This window comes from Cydia pomonella, chromosome 3 (genome assembly GCF_033807575.1).
Source record: "Cydia pomonella isolate Wapato2018A chromosome 3, ilCydPomo1, whole genome shotgun sequence".
Classification (NCBI taxonomy): domain Eukaryota; kingdom Metazoa; phylum Arthropoda; class Insecta; order Lepidoptera; family Tortricidae; genus Cydia; species Cydia pomonella.
This window is the reverse complement of record NC_084705.1, coordinates 5,570,941-5,593,914: the sequence shown is the minus strand read 5'-3', so window position 1 is coordinate 5,593,914 and position 22,974 is coordinate 5,570,941. Positions and strand designations below refer to the sequence as shown.

Below are 22,974 nucleotides of genomic sequence, written 5' to 3'. Positions count from 1 at the left end.
GACAGTGATACTAATTTCGATGGTGGTATCAGGTTCATAGCTAAGACGGGAGGTCTTGTATCAGGAGCATTTTGTTACGCAGCGTCGGAGGTGCGTTACACAGTCACGCGGCGCGGTGCGCCGTCGCTGCTGCTGGACGGGCACGGGTTCGTGGCGCGCAAGCGGCGCGGCGCGCGCGTGTACTGGTCGTGCCGCGCGCGCGCGCGAGGCTGTGTTGCGCGCGCGTTGACCGCTGACGGCCGCCTGCTGGCACGCGCCGGCCATCACAACCATCCACCGCACCCGCCGCAGCTCGATCAGCACGCCACCGTCGAAAGTCTCATTGAAATCGTTGCCACTCAATAAATGCTTCGTGTCTATGGAAAAATACCAGTATATTTATGTATTTAACCAAAAATTCTAAACTATATGGGCGGCTTGGCTATGTCGTGTTTTTGTATCGGAGATATCTGTCTTCAAAACTTTTATAATTGACACTATTTGTTCCAGTAAGAATGCCACTAACGGCGGCAGAAAGGCAGAGACGGTATAAACAAAAAGTTAAACTTAATCCTGAAATGTACGAAAAGTACAAATCTAAGAAAAGAGCGAATTATCACGCGAAAAAAAGGCTAATTAATGATCTAACTCCCGATGAGAAGTACAATGCTCGGGTGCTATGGAGACTTAGGCAACGAATCTTAAGGCACAAAAAGAAAAAAATAGAATTTAAAATAAACCCTAATCATTAATTGGCTTAGTCTAATAACGTACTAAGAAAATGTTATAATTAAAAAATTTACCAATTAAGTTTTTTATTTTTTATTACCTCTCGTACGTAAGCATTTCAGTCTGAAATTTAAGAGATCGTTGCTTCGATCCAATAAGCAGACAGAGGTTTGTTATATTTAGTTGGAATAAGCGATTGTAGCTTTATCAGTACGTCAGTGAATCCCGTCTATTCTCAGGTTATAGTTACCCTTAAACATATTTTTTTCTTTCAGTACTTCATGCTTCTTTCACTGCGTGTCAATTTTATTTATCATCTATTAATTACTAATATCTAACTCCAATCTGCATGCTAGCATAACATAAGGGCGCAGTTAGTGACGGTGGTGGTATTTTCCAGTTGAGTTCGTGATATCGAACCGCGGGCGGAGGCACATGAAGCTAGGCGGGTTCTCGTTCTACGCTGAGAAGGTGTTTCCGGAGAAGAACAAGGTGCGGTGGCGCTGCACGCGGCGCACGTGCCGCGCGTACGCGCACACGCTGCACGACCGCATTTTCGCGCTCAGCAACGTGCACTCGCACGACCCGCCCCAGCCCTCGAGCGCCAGCGCAGCGCAGAGAGCCCTCACCCACGCCGCTCTCGCTGCTCAGGCGAAGGCTCTTCTAGACGAATAATCTAACCAATCACGTTGCCTGCTTCACGATCTGGAGTCGAAATTGAGAACACATTATTTATAAGATACGTCGCTAATATTTTAACATTTATTGTAACGTAGTTCAACTAGTTCAGTTAATTTAATAATTCCACTAACATTGATGAAATGCATGTCGTGCTGGTGCTGGGTTTTGTCTAACCGTTTCACATGTGGTGTTGAAGAGAGTACTTACGCGGGCGATTAGTCTTAGCTATACTTATATGCTGTCATACTAAGGTATAGTTGTAGAGAATAGGTACCACCCCTGCATAGAAGTTTACCTTTTGTACGGGTGGCACCTTTTCTCTGCAGCTGACCCTACTAAAGAAATGCCTGCTCGCGTTCTCTGAGATAAGCATAGCCATTAAGCTTTTAATTTGTTGGTTACTAACGAGAAAAGCTGGTTACCTACATAGTTTCTGATAAATTAAGATTGGTTGGTCAAAGGTAAAGTCACAAAGATGAATTTTGAGCAAAAGATATTGCAACCAGTTATGATCCTATTGTTATTGACTCGTGTGGCAGGGTGCTCTCAAATGTGACGCTTAGGCCGTACTAAGCGATTTTGGATCTCGTTGTATGTATATACTTAGATATTTTAGTAATTACGTAGCAAATATTTTTTTATTAGTAAATTAGGTAAGTGTGAGGATTTCAGTTTCTAGTCAGCTAGCAATAATAATGATACCACTAATTGTACTTATCTGATTATTAATTAATTTGAAGTTAAAGAGCTTAATCAGCAATAATAAGCTGTTTATCTATGGTACGTCTAGTCAGTATTTACGTGGGACATAATAAGTGATATTTCTTAATTTGAATTTGATACTTAGCAAGATCATTAAAAAAGCACAATTATGTAAGCGTTTGAAGGATTTGCGATGATCTATGGGTAAAGTACAGATGGAATGAAAGCAATAATGTAGCTAGAATTTAATTAGTAAGCAAGAAATTTGGGTCAAAATACCGGGTACTATGGTTGTAATTGTAATGCTGGCGTACTAGTATAATGTAAATACACTGTTTTTGTGTTCAGTGTTTAAAAAATAACCTCATATCCCATACAACGCTTTCATTTAACCTAACTGACAACGATTGCATGTTGCTTTGGGCGTAATAAGGGTGAAACATAGGAGAAAAGGAATTTGAGCTTCAAAGGAAAAACACATTTCATTTAATATTGTAATGCTGAAAGTTACTGTAAAACTAAAAAGCCTTTTCTCCTATGTATACATACGTGATGCATTGCATGTTGTGGGTACGGTCAAACAGTGCGTAAGGGTACGTTTTGTGTGTGTAGAGAAGTACGTGCGGCTTTGCGTGGGGCCGGGCGGGCGGCCGCGGCTGTGGGTCCGCGGACGCAGCTTCTACGCCGCGCACACCATGCGCTCGGGCGTGGTGCGCTGGCGCTGCACCATGGGCGGCTGCGGCTGCAAGGCCTACACGCAGAAGGGCACCCTGCACAAGCTGGTGGGCGAGCACAACCACGCGGCGCGCTCCGGCCGCCGCCCCGCCAAGCAGGGCGAACCGCCGGTGCCGCTGCTCTTGCCGCGTCCGCCTCGTTTGGATTTCGATAATTTCGACCCAAACGCTTGGGTAGTCAAATACTAATACTTGTTTAACTACATTATGATTTTTTCAATTCCTGTAGTGACCACGTTCCTATTGCTGAGCTATAACTACGAATTCTCCGAGTAATAATGTCCTGTTTCGTATTTTTTTAAACTCTTTTTCATATTTTTAACCTCTTAACTCTCGCGGACGCGATTTTCCGTCTTGAGAAAGGCAAGTCTGATGTATGCGATAACGTTCAAAACCCCTGAAATGTAGAGGTTTTGGACTTGTCTGGAAATCGAGGCGTTAAGGAAAATAAGTGAAGGCATCTAATTAATTTCTTCATCTTCTCTGAAGTGAGTAGGAATGGTATGTCTATTCGACAACGTCATGTGTTATTAGTTATAATAGAAAAAGGGATATAATACTGGTTTACAAATGAAGTCACAAAGTAGGTAAAGGCTTTATATTTTTATAGCATAATTTATGTATATGATGTCCGTTACTCGGCGTAGTACCTACCATAACTACGTGGTGAAATGCCGGAAATAGTAAAACGTCTACAGTCGAATAACTAACCAGTATTTGATTTACCTTTATCCAGTGCCAAATAAAACCTACAATTGATTAATTTCGGTTTAGTTATTAACCTAGTCACTATGCAAAAAGTATTTATTTACTAATCATGGAAATTAGTGTATAAGGTTTATACAAGGCTCACTGGTGAATGATCTCAATTTTCTAATGTAAAATAGGTGCCAAGTAGCTAATTTTGAATTGTTATGTATGGTGTTTGATAAGTACCAAACAACCTATTTATTTTAAGATTAAATCGGTACAAAGGTAATTTTTTAATGTCAGTATTAAGTAAGTAGGTGGATGATAAGATAAGCATAGGTAGTGTTCATCGAAGTTAGTCTTCCATTATTTTGCATTATTTTTTGTTTTTGTGTTCTATGTTACGACTCAATAATATTATTTTATTTATTCATAAAAATCAACTATAACGCTCTATATTTAAGACGGGTGTTTGCAAATTGTATACTTTGTCTTCCTTTCCTAAACCTCGTGTTTTAGGGTGAAATATTTTGTCCCAATGATTTAAGCATGTGCCAAATATTTATTGCTCATTTAGTATTATTGTCTCATAGAGAATCAAAAACTCTTTTAAGTTATTTTATTAGTAAAACTTATCTAATGTTGGAACCGAGTGTACGTGTTATTTGTGCAAGTGAAATAAATAGGCCAAACCTCAAGGCGTTTTATTTAATCAATTGAAAAATTTAAATAATAAAGTTTACATTATCAATTGATTGTTTTACTTAATATGGTTTACCTACACAAATTACCCATATTATAATATTAGTTCTCAAAATGATGTAAAGTCAAACGAGTTCTGCTCGTGTCACCTTTATGCATGTTAATACTAGTTAAGTATTGGCTATCAGAATTGCTAGTTTTACAGGCAATACTAATGAATGATTTTTTTTAGCAAAATTCATCCGCGCGGGCAAGGGTCGGCTGTTGCTGCACCGCGGGTATACGTTCCGGCTGAAGAACAACTTGGCGCACGGGCGCAAGCAGTGGTACTGCTCGTCGCGGCTCACCTCGCGCTGCCTGGCCGACGTCAACACCGAGGGCCCCGAGGGCCACGAGCGTATCGTGCGCTCCCGCTACTCGCACAACCACGCGCCGCCCAACGTGCGTCGTTTCGCCGACGGCCGCTACGTGGTGCGAACACCGCACCAGAGCGGACACCGCGCGCCCGCGCCTATCGACCCCCACCACCAGCTGCTTCAGCTGCAGCACGCGCTGGCGCTGTACGCCGCCACCGCGCACGCCACCGCCACCGCCACAGCTTCCGCTAACGCCAACGCCGCGGCAAACGCGGCCCCCGGCGGCCCGGCGCAGGCCTCACCCAACTCGCTGGCGCTGCCGGCGCCCCCGCAGCACAACTCGGCCGCCAAGCCACTGCTGGTCGATACCCCTTGCAATGAGGAGGATTAGGCGAGATCTTCAAAATCGCACACGACTTTTGCTCTGAAGTTCGATGCTCGCTCGTGGATGAAACATGACTTGGCTGAAAATCTTTAAGTCATTTAAACGAAATCGTGTACGATTTTATGATTGAAAGAAAGTTCTTTTACATGATATTGCCGATTGTTCAGCCGGCTCACAATTTGAGGCGCTGTTCACGAAACTAAAACTTTCGAACTTCGAAAATTTTCTGACAGCCTATTGGCACACGAAATAGCATAATTTATTTAGACTAGTGATTATATATAAGGGGATAAGGTGTCGTTTGCTTAGATTTGAGCGGTGGCTATTGTCAAGTTACTTAATGTTGGTAATATGGATGTATGTGAAACGTCATTTAGGTCACGGTATATGGTAAGTTATGTGGTGTTTCGGAATTGCGACCAGTGGAAGGATTATACCTGATGGATCCAGTGAAAGGTCATCGTCGTGACGTGTAGGTTAGTATATCTTCGAGATCATTAAGATAGGTGTGGGCTATTTATCGAATCGTTTAGAAAGGCTAAGGGGTGTTAAATGTGTAAGAAATCTGAATGTTAAGTGTCAGCTCGTATGGATGTGAAGCTAAATACGTAGGTTTTTGTCAGGATATGGCCATTTTTAGCGTTTCGTTTAATATTGGCTCAATCGATCCGAGCATCATCGTCAAGGAAACAGAAACGCGTTGTAGCGCAAGACGAGGAAGGGACGTATCAGGTTAGCAAGCTGGTTAGCAGTCAGGATAGTCGTCAAACAGGATCAGGAATAGGGATGTACACTGGTAGGATAGGAGTCAGCACAGGTGCGAGGCCAGGCCGGCGGCCGCGGCCGTCGGCGACGCGACGGCGACTGAGACATGTACGAAGTTCGGATGAAAGCAATATGTGTCCCCGGACTGAATGTACTTAAGATACTTAATTTATTTTGAGAGTTTATACTTTACAATTTCGTACTTTTATAAGAATAAAAGCTATTGCTACTTAGAGAATTAGACGTCCGCCTCAATGAATATTGTCCGGGCGTCCGGCGCAGACGCCCGGGGAGATGATATTCGCGCGCTCGCGCTCCTCGACACTGAGTTAAGTCGATGCAGTTGTGCTCTTAAATGGATCGATTTTAAGTACTTAAGCTCAATCAACTACCTCTTCACTTTTTTATACGGGTTATACAGTATATTAGTTTAATTATACAATTTTTATATACATGATTGAATACTCAGAAGCTTTACTCGAGTAAGGTGTGTAGCGTAGGCTAGGGTAAGCTAGGCTAGTGGGCGCGCCGGGACGGGGCCTCGGGCTGCCGCGCAGGGTCCGGCGCGCCCTTCATTTACCTATTATAGAAACTCAAATACCTCTTTACTTAGTTTTAACTTGTGACCTACTCGATCGTTAGCTGTTAACGACGTATAATATAAATAGACTCTTTTTGTAACTGTTGTCTAAATATATTTTATTGATTGTTTTTTAAAGAAATAATTTGTTACTTGTCGAACTATTATTCAATAGGAATATGGCCACTTTTATGTCTACGTCTCCGATTCAAGTACAAATTTTACTATTTTCTATTGTTATTTAGAAAACTTAGTGGCTATAGGGTCTTGACTTGTGAATAAATTGAATAAATTATCTAGAACGTACTATTTAGACTTTAAGGTGACTTCAAGGACGGTTGTACACATGGGGGAAGGCGCAGGTTGATAGGCTTCAGGTGACGCGAACGACCGCTCATTAAAGTCACCAACACCAAACTATTTCATTTGTGTTTTCGTGGATTCACTAATTAGCGCTATGATTCTGAAATTTGCCTCTCAATGCAATATATTCTCGGAATGCAATATAAAAAGTTCTTAGTTTTTACACGCGATTCATGAATGCAAATGTATTGTACCGTTGCACCTAAATCCTATGTCTGCCCGCCCCCATGGAATAGGTCGTCCACTCTACTTCTGTGTACCTGCATATAGCCAAGTGCGGATCACTCGCCATTTATTTTAAACAACTATATTTACAATGTTTTACGAATTAATATTACACGGCTCTAATGATTTATTTATACACATTTTATTTACTAGCTTCAATTAAGTTTTGATCAGGTTTGAAGAATTGCAATTAAACAATGACGTAAAATAATAAATTTGGCTTTCTAATCTGATATAAACTTAATCGTGGCTATTGGAGCTTTAGTATAAGCTAGTGTATTTTAATTTGTATTTTCCATATGATTTAATCGCAATAATCGTGTAAATACCTGGGAGTGGTCGATACCTAAGACCATTGGTGAACATAATAATAAACTAGACCAAATACTTTAGGCGAATCGTTTGTAATCTAATGAAGCCGTGGTGACAGTTTATAATAAATAGATTTAGATCTAGATGCTAATTAGGGTTAATTAAAGGTTTAACATTAGGTATACGTCTCTACTCTCTTTGATCACTACCTAATATTCGTCAATTATTTAAATGATATGAACTTTAGTTGGCACTTTCACTAAAATAGGTGTGTGTATTCGAATCAGATCAAATAAATAAAATAAACCTACATACTTAAAACAGAGTTTACAATAAGCACTAATTTAATGAGTTCATAATGTTATTCGTTTATGAATATCTAATCGTCTTAGCCATATATTTTTGAACGTAGCTAGGTGTACTATTTATAATGTGAAATTACTAACATTCACTGTTTTCCATTTATTAACATTATATTTGTGAATCGATGTAGGTAATGTAACTTTTCTATATAAGTTTTGGTCTGATCGGAGATTGCGGTAAGTGTGTTGAATTGCTCATGTTGTTAAATAATTTATGAATCTCGTAAGTGTATGATGTCGTGTTTTTGTCGCGCCCGCTCCGCTGTCGGACCCTCCGGCACGCTAGCGTTTATCGACGTTGGGGAAGCATTCGCTGCTCTTGGCATATATCATGTCCAACAACGTCCTCGTGAGCGCGACGAACACTAGCCTGGTGGTGGGTGAACAAACGGGTGGGACTATACCTTTACCTCACAATTTATCTACCTCATTTTACTGTTAACTACTCGTAAATCTACAATTATTATTAATAGTGTAATTTCATACCTACCATTTTAATGATAAGATTTTTGTTCGTGTACGGGGTATTTTGTGGAATCATATTAAATTGTACTTATCAATAACCGCTAGTTTTTTTTATCTCGTTAGTTTAAATCCCGTTTGCATAAAAGAACATTGAATTTTTCGTGTTTTATTCAATCACCTCATCCTTTTTTAAAGAGGCGGTGTTGGGTGGAGGTAGTTTTGTACCATCTAGACCTTTTACATATATTTTGACCGTGGTATGTTTCTCCGCAGGAATTAAATTTCTAAAATCACGGCGAGGAAAGATAATCATGATGGTAAACACGTTTCCATTCTGCGAGGAGTCGAAGTTGCGAGACAAGGTGATCTGGCGGTGCACGTCAAAGAAGACAAACTGTAAGGCGCGGATCCACATGCTGGGGTCGAGCGTGGTGGCAGTTAAGGGCATGCACAACCACCCACCGCGCGCGCTCGGCGCGCCCGCCCGCCGTCCTGCGCGCAAGCAGCTGGACACTCCGCTGCACACGCCTATCGGCGTAAGTCTCGATGCCATGGCTATCATGGACGCCTCGCTCAATGAATAACTTGTTGTTCTAGCTGGATGAAAATATTTAGAAACGTAAACTTTGATACCAATATATGTGCGTTGCGCTCGTTCCGATCATATTGGACTCATATTAGCCTCTCAACTTAACGTTTCTGAATGCAGACTACTGCCGAATTTAATACGCTAATAAGATATTTACGCGACGTAAGACAAATGTCAGTAAGTCGCGTTGTCGTGTTTGACGGTTCAGTTAGGACAAGGTCTAAGCTTTACAGAAGACATTATTACTAGGTTACTGTTACACTTAGATATAAACGTTCTTATGAAAAGCAATGTAGTTATGTAGACGAATAAACGCTAGTTTATAGATTAGAATATTGTGATAGAATGGCGAATTTCTTTTGATTGGTGACGACGTGCCTTAAATTTATATTATGTGTAGATTTAAGGTTCTTTTTGACTCTAGTATTCTGATAGCATTCCTCTAGTTGGAGTTGCGTTCTCGATATTGTCTTTAATTGTAGGTCAATTTGCCTAGAATTCATCTTGTGAAGTTAATATGTTATAGATATTAGCTTGTGTGGTGCCTTTGGCCAAGATGAGTGGTATAGTATGCAGTAAACATAAAAAGACTCAATACCTACACAATAATTACATTTCTTGATAGTAAAGTCGTATTTGACTTTTTCAGGATCTTATTTCTTGTCGATATTAATTGCTACTCCTGACTGTAAATATAAGGTGCCCACGAGGAATCCGAGAGATTTTAACCACGCATTTCTGAGGTCAAAAGAAGGAAAAAATGTTACATGAGTTTAGGTCAAATTCACAAACAAAATGTATTTGTACATAAAATGTAAACGATATTTGTTAAACTGTAACTCAAAAACATTTTGAACTTTGTTTTTGTGAAACCTATGTTTTGCCAAGTGTTAAATGTCACTTTGACATCTATCAATACGGATATTTGGGACTAGGTGTCATAGTGGCACAACACGGCAATCAAGAGAGTAACTTATATCAAATGAGCCATAATCATGGCACCAGGTCTATAGCTGCAGGTAAGTATGCTGTTCTCAGAGTAAGCAATTACTATGGAGACAGGCTCATCGAGAAGCGCTTACCATACTTACTCAACACCTTACCTGCAACTATCAGACAGGAGAAAAATAAAAATAAATTTAAAAGAGCTTTGTTCCAACATTACCTTGATAGCATTTAACACATACCTATCCAATTTTTGCCTCTACAAATAATTAGACTTTATGATTATTATGTACCTAACCTAGTATAGCCCCACGCATCCCACAGTCAAACTGTGCAAACAGTTTTGTGGGACGTTGTATTTAATATTAAGTCAGTATCCACTGTATTTTATTGAAATAAAATAAAAAAATAAAATAAAATCGCCATCAAAAAGGCGTTTTGCACTAAGTAACAATAAAAAGATGTTTTTTTTAAGTGGCTTTAACTCTGAAATTAGGTGAATTCCATAAAAGTTTATAGGATATTTTAGTCTTTAAATATGATCAGGAATATACTGTTAAAATCTCTCGCAATACTCACGGGTACCGTGTATAATAGGTTGTTGCTTAGATTGTATGTTTCAAAGTAAACAGTTAGCCTACGTGACCCTAAACTTTATAGTTGATACTTTGCTATGCTTTTATAAACATTAATGTGAAATTTCTTTCCTTTGCACACACGAGACAAGTTGCTTCAAAGACGCATTAAAATGATACGTTTTAAAAGTACGGAAATAAAAGCCAATCCGACTATGTATATCTTTTGAAAAAATATGCAAATAAGAAATTTATATCTTTATTACAAAACAAATTTTACTGACTTTTATTATGTACTTATCGTATTGTTAAGAGTTGTATGATTTAAGCATATTTATTCCATGTTGGTATTAAGTAGATGTATTGTTAAGTAAAAGTGCCTTTATTGTTAACAATGGGTCCATTGTCAATTATAATAATTGATGTACTGAAACATTCCTATATAAATTTACCTGGGCTTTACAAATTTACATATAAAATATATAAAAAGAAAATGAAATTTTGATACCTTTTATATAAATTTAAAAGACATCGTTACATTTATCACGAGTATTACTCCTTATGGTTTAATTAAAGTTAATGTTTAAATTTAACGACTCGTTTTATTTCTGTAAACTCTACAGATATCGGTGTACAGTTTAACTGAGACTAAAGATGTCATACTCGTATTCTGGTTAGCAGGACGTGCTTTCATCCTAACTATCGCTAATCTCCGTAACTGTTAACTACTTAGTGTTATTTGTACATTTAGTTAAGCAGTCGAAGTTTTCATTTTGTCTGCACGAAAATAGTTATTTGTTTTACAAGGGGGTAAAGTTGTTGTTTAACCGCTCGTGCTAATATTGATACCCGAGCAATCGAAAGATTCTATGGAATCTTGAGCGTTGCGAGGGTTTCAATGCACGAGGGTTAAACAAACTTTGCCTCCGAGTGAAACACACAATTTTTCACCGCACCAACACGAGGAAACTACTACTTAACTAAGAAATACCAAAAATTCAAATAGAAATAAAATCCAAATTAACGTAATAAAAAAATAATCATTCAAAATCATCATTTAAAAGTCAATTCCACTAGCTAACATAATGAAACAACTCAAAATTTGCATCTGATTACTTTGCCCCACATGTGTATAAAATGCAACTCTCTCATTCGTTTTTGACCAGTCAAGAGGGCCTTTACCAGTTGGTGTGGTGAAAAAATAATGCCAGAGGCCCTTATCGACAATCGACATTCAAGTAGAGTCAGTCAGTACCCTATTGACTATGGGCGGGCCGGGTATGGTTGTCTCAGATGTTGGTTGTCACAGGCGTCACAGCAGTTATAATAAACAACTAATAAACGACCTAATAACTTTATGTATATACAACAACTGTAATCTGACCCTATTCACGCAAATAAATAATTTATGATTTATCTACCGGTGTCGAAAGATCGCAAGAGGCCTTCTTCTTTACGTAATGAATGACTCTATGAACTTTTTCGTTAGTTTTGAGGTTTACTATGGCAGCTGTGGCGACCATACCGGGCCTCCCCTACTCATTAACAATTTATAAATCTTTATTGCAATGGCGCTTTATTGAAGTACTATTTTGTTTGAATATGGTACATGTACTATTTTGATTGAAAATGGTACATATTAACTTCAAAGTTTTTGTCACTGAAGAAAAATATAGGTACCGAAAAACCATACTTAATAATAGATTCCGATTGTGAGTTTCTCTTAAGGCAAGGTAGGGCAAGGCATTCTCCATACAAACCTTGTGCAAGTTTTATTTGTTAGTTTTGGCACTATAGCATTTAATTTCATTTTTTGCTTGTATATATTGGATATACGCAGAACTTGATGTAGAAATTTTTCTTTATTTAAAAAAAAACAATTTAAAAAAATACATCAAGCCCTAGCTAACAAAAAAATAAGCATATTTACCAAAAATAATAACTGTAGCGCAAACACAAACGAAGAAAAACTCGCACAAAGTTTGTATGGAAAGAGCTTGCCCTACCCTTCGCCTTAAGGGGTATTTTGTTTTTCGCCTCATTCAAGGTTTGATGACATGTCACTGTACTAGTTCTTCTTTGTAATGTTATGATTCCCAGGGCGATGTCGTCGTCGTCGGAAGACAGAGAACAAGCAAGAAGACAAATCAGCTGAGAACAAACTGAGCGAGAACATACCAGAGACAAACAAAAATGTCCCAGACCTACAGTTCCGCTTCGGCATAACCTCGCAGTGCCAAGATCCTGTCATTTACTCTGGCAAATTCTGCTTCGCCAAAGACAGGGAATTATCCAACGGACGCACTCGATGGAAGTGCACGCACACTTCGGGCTCCTGCCCTGCGTACATATATACTATAGAGAACGATGTTGTGATGTTTTATGATAAACATAACCACGATGAGACTAGTGACGAGGTTTACATGGTATGAATTAAGATTGTTGTGTCGTAGTGATATAAAAAAATTATTGTCTTGCAAATGTCATTTGGATTATTTTTATATTATTTGTAGTAAGAGTAGGTACGTATGCATTTAATAAGTTTAACTTAGGTTTTCAACTTTCAACAGTTAATAATAAATAAATATAGGTTTATAAGTACACGTAAGTTAATGCATTGTATAGAAATGTCTCTCAATTGGTTCGATACCGGTACATTAATCTATCCAGTATTTTTAGTACGTACTACGTAGTCCCAGAATATGTCTTGGTAGATCTGGCGTTTAACGCTCATTCTATTTTGTGCCATTATATGCATAAATGTATGTCCAGCCGTGCTGATACATTCGAGGAATTAAACCAGCATACGCATACTTGAAACATGCGTTTTTAATCTTTTAGTTTTGACCTGCATATTTTCAAGATCCAAATCGCCTAGGTAAAGTAAATTCTCAATATATAACTTTTAGGTAAAATAACGGCAGCATACATTCCGACCGGGCGCGGCAAGAAACACCTAGTTTTGGAAGGGTTCTCATTCATCGAGACCCCGCCGACGTACTGGGTGTGCTCGCGGCGTAAGATGCTCCAGTGCCGCGCCACCGCGCGCACCAACAAGAGGGGGGAGGTCATTCAGTACCACAATGAGCACAATCACGAGAAACCCAAATTTTATCAGAAAACTACTAAAAAGATGATACAGCTTTAGATTAGTATATAGACCTCGTTCATGGCGACTATGCCCATGCACTGAGTTTGTTTGCGGTATAAGATGCGTCATTGTCGCGCCACCGCTCGTACTATTAAATAATTTACCACCACAACAAGCATTAATAGCAAATTAAAGATTTAACAGAACGTTACTAAACATATGATATAGCTTTTGATTATAGTAAATGTAGTTTTTTAGATAAAATTTTTGGTTACGGATTGTTCGGTTTAATTTTTCAATAAGATAATTTTATACTTAAGGTAAGTATTCTTATTTTACCTTGTTCTCAAAACAAAGCTAAACTTTATTAAGGTGGATTTGATATGATAAATAGGTAGGTAGATTTGATGGTAAGTAGGTAGGTGATTGTAAAGTCAAGTCTTCAATTCCTCGACAGTAAATTCCATGGCGTAGATAAGTTTATTACTCAGCAGCATTAAATTTTAGAAGAATAAAGACCTTATTTTAGTAGTTTTGTAGCCCGTTTTTTGAGGTATTCCTATTAATATATGAACTATCTATGTATATTTATTTTCGGTATCGATTCTAATGTGTATTTACGTTTTTCAGAGGCATTTTTCTTGCCTTCGCGAGCGGGTAAATCAGTCTTGATCTTCCGGAACAACAAGTTTTGGGTGAACAACCACTACCGGGAGAAGCTGAACTGGGCGTGCCGCGACAAAGACACCAAGGGCTGCCTGTGTAGGGTCCAGACTACCATGGATGGCCGGTTCGTAAGGATCAAAGGCTGGCATAACCATACGCCGAACTTCACACCCGAAAATTTCGACTCTCCATCACCTATAGAGAAACCATCCAGCAATCAAGTAGGTGCCTGGCATCAGGCAGTTAAAGTGGAACCATCTAAAGCCGCTTTATAGCATTGTTCCAGTTTTGATGGATTTTGTACGAAACCAAAACAACCCGCTAGTTCGCATTCAACCATTCCCGACTTATATTTGTAGGTAACAAGTTCTGTAAATCCACTCCAACTTTTGTGGCTGTGATAGACGACATTCGTATTACTGTTCTGTTTTCAAACATACATTCCGTCGTAAGTTTAGCTTAGTGATTTGTGGAAGTTATTGTTGAAGTTGAAGCGAATTATTAATTGTATTTAAGGTTCAAGCGAAAAATAAAACTAGAAAGTTACAGCCTTTTTAGGGTTCCGTAGCCAAATGGCATAAAACGGAACCCTTATAGTTTCGCCATGTCCGTCTGTCTGTCTGTCTGTCTGTCTGTCTGTCTGTCTGTCTGTCTGTCTGTCCGAGGCTTTGCTCCGTGGTCGTTAGTGCTAGAAAGCTGAAATTTGGCATGAATATATAAATCAATAAAGCCGACAAAGTCGTACAATAAAATCTAAAAATTTAATTTTTTTTAGGGTACCTCCCCTACACGTAAAGTGGGGGTGAAATTTTTTTTTCGCTTCAACCCTAGAGTGTGGGGTATCGTTGGAAAGGTCTTTCAAAACTAATAGGGGTTTTCAAGAAACATTTTTTGATAAAGTGAATATATTCGGAGATAATCGCTCCGAAAGAAAAAATAAATGTGTCCCCCCCCCTCTAACTTTTGAACCATAGGTCCAAAAAATATGAAAAAAATCGTGGAAGTAGAACTTAAGAAAGACATTAAATGAAAACTATAGCGGACATGATCAGTTTAGCTGTTTTTGAGTTATCGCAAAAAGTTTTCCCTTCATAGTAAAAAGCCTTATTTTAATTAGGTACTGATTATGCAAATTTGCCTATTTGTTTAACTCAGGTGAAAGGTAGCGTTTCATCCCTTGGTTAACAATTTACTATACTTTAAGGTCCAGTTTAGCTTATTGTGACGGAAGAGTAACTACGGAACCCTACACTGAGCGTGGCCCGACATGCTCTTGGCCGGTTTTTCTAAAATAATTTGCTTTGTATATCACTAGTGTGTATTTTGTATTTTGTCAGTTTCTAGTATTTTATTGAGACTTAAATGTTTTTGTGGTTAAGGTCGGTTTTTGTTTTTACATATAGCTTTTTAGGGTTCCGTAGTCAACTAGGAACCCTTATAGTTTCGCCATGTCCGTCTGTCTGTCTGTCTGTCTGTCTGTCTGTCTGTCCGAGGCTTTGCTCCGTGGTCGTTAGTGCTAGAAAGCTGAAATTCGGCATGGATATATAAATCAATAAAGCCGACAAAGTCGTACAATAAAATCTAAAAATTTAATTTTTTTGAGGGTACCTCCCCTACACGTAAAGTGGGGGTGAATTTTTTTTTGCTTCAACCCTACAGTGTGGGCTATTGTTGGAAAGGTCTTTCAAAACTAATAGGGGTCTTCAACAAACATTTTTTGATAAAGTGAATATATTCGGAGATAATCGCTCCGAAAGAAAAAAAAATGTGTCCCCCTCCTCTAACTTTTTAACCATAGGTCCAAAACATATAAAAAAAATCGTGGAAGTAGAGCTTAAGAAAGACATTAAATGAAAACTATAGCGGACATGATCAGTTTAGCTGTTTTTGAGTTATCGCAAAAAGTTTCCCCTTCATAGTAAAAAGACTTACTTTAATTAGGTAATGATTATGCAAATTTGCCTATTTGTTTAACTCGCGTGAAAGGTACCGTTTCATCCCTTGGTTAACAATTTACTATACTTTAAGCTCCAGTTTAGCTTATTGTGACGGAAGAGTAACTACGGAACCCTACACTGAGCGTGGCCCTACATGCTCCTGGCCGGTTTTATTTATACTAATATTACCTTCCTTTGCTGGTGATAATTAGGTCACAAAAAGACGATAGGAATCTCATTTAGGTGTCCACAATTTAGGGCTTTAAAGTATTGTGTCATAATGGTTAAAATTTTTAAGACAGTTCGTTTTATTTACATGTGCATTCGTGTGGCTTAATTTTAAGTTAATTTAATAATTGTGAATTTAAGTTACGTAATAAATCAACACATCTCAATTTACAAAGTATTGTATACAAATTGTCAGGGACAAGCAAAACTCACAAATTACCACCACAAGTTCATAGCCATAATGAAACATATTACTACTGAAATAAGGTTGACTTTTGTTTAATTATTTTTTAGTAATTAGTGAGTTTTGCTTGTCACCTGACGAAATATAAACTCAAATTTGTCAAAAATATCTGAAGTCAATTATTAGAGATATAAAAAATCACGATGTTAATGAACTTGGCTGGCATATTTCCTAGAATTTGGTCTAGAGCTTTGTATATAAGTTGAAGGCTAGCTCGTGCTTCGGCTACAAGCAAAAACAAGAGTAGGTACCGCTACACGAGGCAACCTAGCTTGTACAAAAAACCTAAACTAACAAAACATTTGTCATACTAAAGTAAATAAGCTCTATGTCTAAAGACCTCGATATGGTGTGCCTAAGGACTTTGGCAAATGTGTTCTAATTTTTTTAGATAATAATTAAGACACTAATCTGTAATTTATATTCGTAAGATCATGACATTATTTTTAAATAACTTAATTTTTTTATTTTGAGCGTTTTATTTTACTACTTATACATTCTTCATCCCATCTTGATTTTTTTAATACTAAGGTATTTATTAAAAAAAATACAAAATAAAAATAATGTACATCTTAAATGAATCATGGTATCACTAAACGTGGTTGTATTATGAATTTAAGATGTATGTCATTAAATTAAGGCTGAATTAAGAGTAAGAAAAAACAAAGGTAGCGTAAAAGTGTGATTTCAGTGGAATGGGGCGTGTCTCGACACGGCAACCCGGTGGTGGTCGTGGATGGGCACCGGTTCCGGCGCTGCGGGCGCCCGGCCGGCGACCGCGCCACCTGGCTGTGCATCAAGTCGGACACGGGCTGCCGCTGCTACGTCGTCACGCTCTGCGACAGGGTCGTCGCCATGGGCTTCTCGCATATGCACAACGTCAAAAAGAGGAGGGCGAGGCTGCCTAAGATTTCTAGGGCTAGACGGCAATCCCCTTGGGGCAGGTCCCTTGATACGTTATTTGATGGATTCTTTTCTTAAGAGGAAATACGAGCTGAGCCCCTTCCCAGATTTAAGAAATTTAGGCAAATATCGCCGACGCGCTGACTGGGTGTCTCCTAAAATTAGTGCAATAAAGACAACTGCAGCGTAGGCGAAAAATCCTGCGTAAAAATCTCAGAAACCGAGAAATTTCGTTCTCGACATTTTCCTCCTTCAAAACAAATCTTAACGAAATTGTGGAAATGGAATGAGAAAGAAATTGTCTGTGTCTGTTTTGATTTTTGCGTTTATTGTTGCCGATTTCGTATGCTAGACGTCTGTTTACGGCGCATTTTTTTTGCCGTTTTTAACTGTGTTTGAAGTAACCTAATTCTTATAAAAAACAGTATATCTAAAAGAGCAAAACGTAATATTGAAATCATATAAAAAATATTCATCTACTAGGACTAAATCCAGAGGGAAATGTAGAGAACGTTTGTATGAAAACGGACCACTAATATTTCCTCTTTTATTTGAAACAACCGTCATGTTCATGATATAGAGCAGGCTCTTACATTACTTTTGCGTTAAATAGCTATATTATTTTATTAATTATGGAAGTGATAATTTCGTTTAACAGGTTCGAGATATTAGGTATCACTTGTTACAGAAAAAAAAGCTTAGTCATATTTTTTGCGTTGACTTTTTAGAAAACTTAATTCTTAGACTGATGGTTCTTGTTTAATAAAGAGATGTGATATTTAGTCAAAACTAAAAACTCATATAGGTTGCCAGGTAAAAAAAAAACTGGGTAAGAGTTCCGTGTTCCAAAAGCGAGGAATGCCAATGGACGAGCACGGTTCTATGCCAAATTTTAAAACTTCATTTACGGCGTCGAAATGCCTGACAATAAACAGTTTGTGCTATAAAATTGTATATAAAATATACATTAAGTATTTTATGTTTACATAGTACTAATGTTGGTTAGGTATAACTAGTTAAACCTTATAAAACAGAGTCCCCCGCCGTGTCTGTCTGTATGTATGTTCGCCATAAACTCAAAAACTACTGAACGAATTTTCATGCGATTTTCAGCTGGAGTGATTCTTAAGGAAGGTTATAAGGTGTATTTAAGGTTTATTAAGGTTCTGTGTAACCCGTGCGAAGCCGGGGCGGGTCGCTAGTGTGCGAATAAATTTTGCGACGTGGATTTGGTTGTCACTACCTTTCTCGTATACCATTTTGTACATATAGATGAAACACCCGAATCACTTGCTTTGTTATTTACCTTTTAGTTTGAGGGTGTACATGCAGAAAAAAAAGTTATGATGTTTACTTAACTTTACAAGTCTATAACAAATATCGTGTACATACATATATATTTTTTCTCGTTAGTCTGAGAATATTTCTTTATTGACTTGAGCTTACTTGAAAGTACTGTTCATTCAAAATTAGACTAGTGAAGTATTCGTGATGCTGTGGAATAGAATTCTAGTCTAAAGGATCCTATTTTTATGAAATTATATAGTTAGTACCTATTTAAATAGTTTTATTACAGAGTTGCGTTTAAATTATTCCCACCACTCCTGTAGTTATTGTTTTTGGGAACGCGTTGTCCTTATAGTGCGGGTTTTAACCAACAAGTGTTCAGTTGCAGGCAACGAAGTGGCCACGCCCACGACGCCGACGCTGGGGCTTCCATTCCCATTCCCCTGCTTCCCCGGGCAGTTCCGCTACTGCTTGAGCAAGCGTGGCAAGCCGGCCATCGAGGTGGGCGCGCACCGGTTCTGCTTTAACGGGCGCGCGGCCAGCGGGAAAGTGTGGTGGCGGTGTTCCCGCAACCCTCGCTGCCGCGCCGCCGTGCACACCTTCGGCCTGCGCGTCGTGCAGATGAACAGCGCGCATACGTGCGGCGTTCGCGCCACCCCGCTTAGACCCATGTTCTAACCACGAGCTCGCCCTCAAATCCAGGCGGCTTATTACGGTCGCTTTAATGTCACTTATCGCTGCGGGTAAATATATCCCTTTCGTCGCCATTTCGTTATCGGACCGTGACGATTGTCCTGACAATGGAAATAAGCAATGAACTTGTTGATGATCAAATTTTTCGTGCTGGTGACGTAACGTTGACGAGTCAATTTAGCCAAGACCGCCGGCTTTTAATAAAAATGTTGGTTAGGCACTGATTGATGCTTTAGATGGCAATTCACAGTTTTCACCGTCAGTCTGATTATTCGGTGAAGATATATTTGGATGGTTGAAATCTTGCTCTCGTGCCTTAAGCCGGCGGTAGATTACATTACTCTTATTGTAGATTAGTCACATCATGTATACGAACATTGACATGCGAATTTTAGTTCGCTATTATCGTCTTTGATATTACTCTCCAAAGAGATCAAATGTGTATTACCTATATATTTAATTGAGTACATTAAATAAAGTAAGTAGATATTTTGCGCTGTGTAAAGTATACGAATCTTTTATAGGATAGAAAGGCCGTCGTGAACAAATAACTTGAGACAATTCTAGAGCGGAGAGATTCCATTCCCATGGGCAGCTAATATAAAAAAAATTATACAAAATGTATTCTCTCTTATATCTCATCATTGACAGTATTTAATATTTAAGCAGGTTCAATTTTATAACCAAACACATGATCTGAAACTTAGTGCAACAGTAATGGATCGCGCTCTCGAGTCTCAGATCTGATCTTCCGCACACAACGGCCTTAGTTGTAGTTATTTTATTGTACAAAGTGATAGTTCTCTTATGATATATTATCCTAAGTATTTTTATACATTATTTTTTTTACGATTTTATTCGTATATTGCGAAGTAAATAGAAGGTTGCCGGAGCGTGCCGGCACTCGGCAGCTCACACGGGTTGGTTTCGGTTGCAGTCAGAAGTAGGAGCTGTGCTTGTCAGGGAGTTTATTATGGATTATGGATCATACGTTGTATACACGAGTAGGACTGCCTAACGACTTGTTAAAGTAGGAATCTGCATTTATTAAACTTGACTTATAATAATACTCATTGTATACGTTCTAGTTGTAAGTTTTTTTTAGTGAGATTTTATTATTCGTAGTTATTTTTTTGAAACATTTTATATTTTTAAAAAGTGAATAGGTACTTATTAAACAGATTTTTTTATTTTGGATGTATGCCTCGAACGTACTTTAGGTACGAGTATTTTACAGTATCGGCAGGTTAACCGGATTATGACAATTTACCATGTTTAACATAATATTTTACACTGATTTTATTTTATATTTAAGTGATAAAGATGTATACGATTCAGTGTAACCTACGAAGTATTATATTGGAAGTATTATTTTGTGTCTTGTGATAAGATATTATTTTATGGTTTAGTCCAGAAAGTACTATGAATAACAGTAGCTCTAAGCGTCAGTCGTGGATCGGAATCGTCTTACTGTGGAAAGAGTTGTGTACACTGTGGCCACGAGAGCCTAGGCCACAGCTTAGGATGGTATTCCACCTGTCCAATTTCTTCGTCTAATGTGCATCGCGTCTCACTCTCTCATTAAGCAAAATGTGAGATGCAAATACACATTGTACCAGGAAATTGTACAGGTGGAATACTATCCTTAGTGAAAAACATCTGCTTAATGGGGTTCCAGGTTTCCCAACTGTTTTTGTGGGCAGACGTGAATTGTTTATGCTGTGTAGTTGTACTGGTAGCTGGAGACTTGTGTATAGGTACAAAGAAGTGATTATATTGCGCTGATGTAACTATTTTGTGTTTCATTTATTCTTGCTATTAAACTGTTTATCTATTTGTCAAGTGTATATAGCCTAGGTTTCACTGCAATTGGTATAAAATTAAGAATTAGTCATGGTACAGAATAAATACTGTGCACCTAAAACCGAAGAAGATAATGATGTGAATAAAAATTATATTACGGAGAGTGAACATACGAACAGACCCAGATCGCTAAAATGTCTCGGACGGATAAGATCAGTAAAGTATTAAAATAAGAGACTGAACATACGACGTCGTATAACTACGGATTAAATCAGTAACTCTTTTGTTTTCCAATCTAGAAGTTCGGCCATCTAGATTTTGTAAAAAGGATGTCATAATTTTCTAGGAACGATATCAGTACCATTGTCAAGGATATTTCAAGAATAGCGATGATGCTCAGACTTACACAATCTATCGCGTGTAAATCTTTCACGTAAATAGAGAAACAGATATTGTCGTAATTAAAGACTGGTTTAATACCCGCAGACTTTGTTTTTCGCATGTGGTGACCTTAATTATACTAAGTGTAGGCACATAGCTGGATGTAGAGGCGAGTGGTATTTGTCAACGTTATTTAAAATGTGGTACGTTGCCCCAGGTTGGTTCTACATTCGATCAGCGCGAGGCGGGCTGCATCTAGTCGCCGAGGGTCATATATTCTACGAAGATGGAGGTTCTCACCCACGCAGGGTAACCTGGCGTTGCGCTCGTTCTTACCAGAAAGCGGAACGCTGTCAGGTCGCGCTTTGTCTGAGGGATGGAAGACTGGTTTACTTCAGAGGATCGCATAATCATCCGCCGACGTATAACCCTTCAAAGCACGAGTCTCGGAAGTTCGAAGTGGATCCGATGGGCAAGTACAAGATAGTGGCGCACGCGCCGCGGTCGGCCGTGGTGACGGTGCCGGCGCCGCTCGTGCCGCCGCCGCCGGCCGCGATGCTGCTCTAGGCCTGGCGCGACCTCCTGGTGCGCGGTCTTCTTGATTCCCGGCAGTGACCGCACACTTGGAGCGTCGCACATTTAAAACTGGTCCAATTCCAATGGTTCCTTTGCAGTATAATAAGAAATTATTTGATGTCATTGTGACTAAAGTTTATTAAAGATATCAATCTAACATCCATTCTTTCACGATTTATCTGATGTATAATGATTATCATACTGCATTGTATCAATAGACATGGGGAAGTTTTGGCATTATTCAAAAATAATAATAACCCATTTTGACTGGACTACACCCACGTAAATAATCACCGGTTAACGTAAATGCATTGTATAATGTAGATTGTTGCGTTTATACACGTATACCTTTAGACTGATACTTTATATTGTTAATTATGCCAAAGGTCATGATTTTCTTTTGTTGTTAGTTTTAAGTCATCCTTAATTAGTATGCTTAGATTTGAAGTATCTTGAAACCAAATTTAATTAAATCTTCCAAATCAAAGTAGGTTTTCAGAGGGGATACACTACTATTATATTTATTTTCGTAGGACTAGGTCGGTTGGACAGTTTTTTAAGAATTGGCTGTTGATGGCTGTAGATGAATGTCGAGCGCTAGTGTAGTGATTTAGGGTTTATCGAAGCCTTAAAGTCTCAAGCCGTACTATAGAAGGCTTCTCTTTACCTTCACGATTTGAGTCTATAAGGCTCAGTCGAACCTAACACTATCGAGCGCAGTTAGTAGCGATATGATATGAAGCTTTGAAAGTCGACGTCGGGAAGAGATCCCTCATAACGCTTTAAGGTCGCCTTGTACCAATGCCTTAGCGGCTAAATTATATAAGACGCGGCAATGACTATAATAATTATACTCATTGATATCGTCGATGTGCAATATTCTCTTAACGGTTTAGAAATTATGTATACAAAGTGTATAGCTTTAAGTCTAGTGTAGCCGTCTTGTTGAAGCTTTTTATAAAATTCTATTTATTGACCGCGGCGTAGAGTGCGGGTTGACTGATCCACGATGTTACGGAAAACTCC

The 22,974-nt window shown here is 38.6% G+C and overlaps 1 protein-coding gene across 49 annotated transcripts in view; it reads left to right on the top strand.

Annotated features, from left to right (window-relative positions):
- The window catches only part of LOC133515885 (protein tramtrack, beta isoform), a 526,149-nt gene that overhangs the window by 20,743 nt on the left and 482,432 nt on the right, over positions 1–22,974 (top strand). Inside the window, exon 5 of one of the 49 annotated variants that reach the window (XM_061848462.1) lies at positions 21,590–21,844. The exons of 39 other annotated variants lie outside the window; for them this stretch is intronic. In XM_061848462.1, the coding sequence (XP_061704446.1) occupies positions 21,590–21,844 (255 nt within the window). Of the gene's footprint in view, positions 1–82; positions 425–1,108; positions 1,399–2,703; positions 4,214–4,449; positions 8,129–8,303; positions 10,733–12,239; positions 12,960–13,860; positions 14,224–16,996; positions 18,765–18,877; positions 20,980–21,589; positions 21,845–22,974 lie in introns of those variants that run through there. 9 more of the 49 variants (XM_061848478.1, XM_061848481.1, XM_061848474.1 and 6 more) reach the window with 9 other exon arrangements.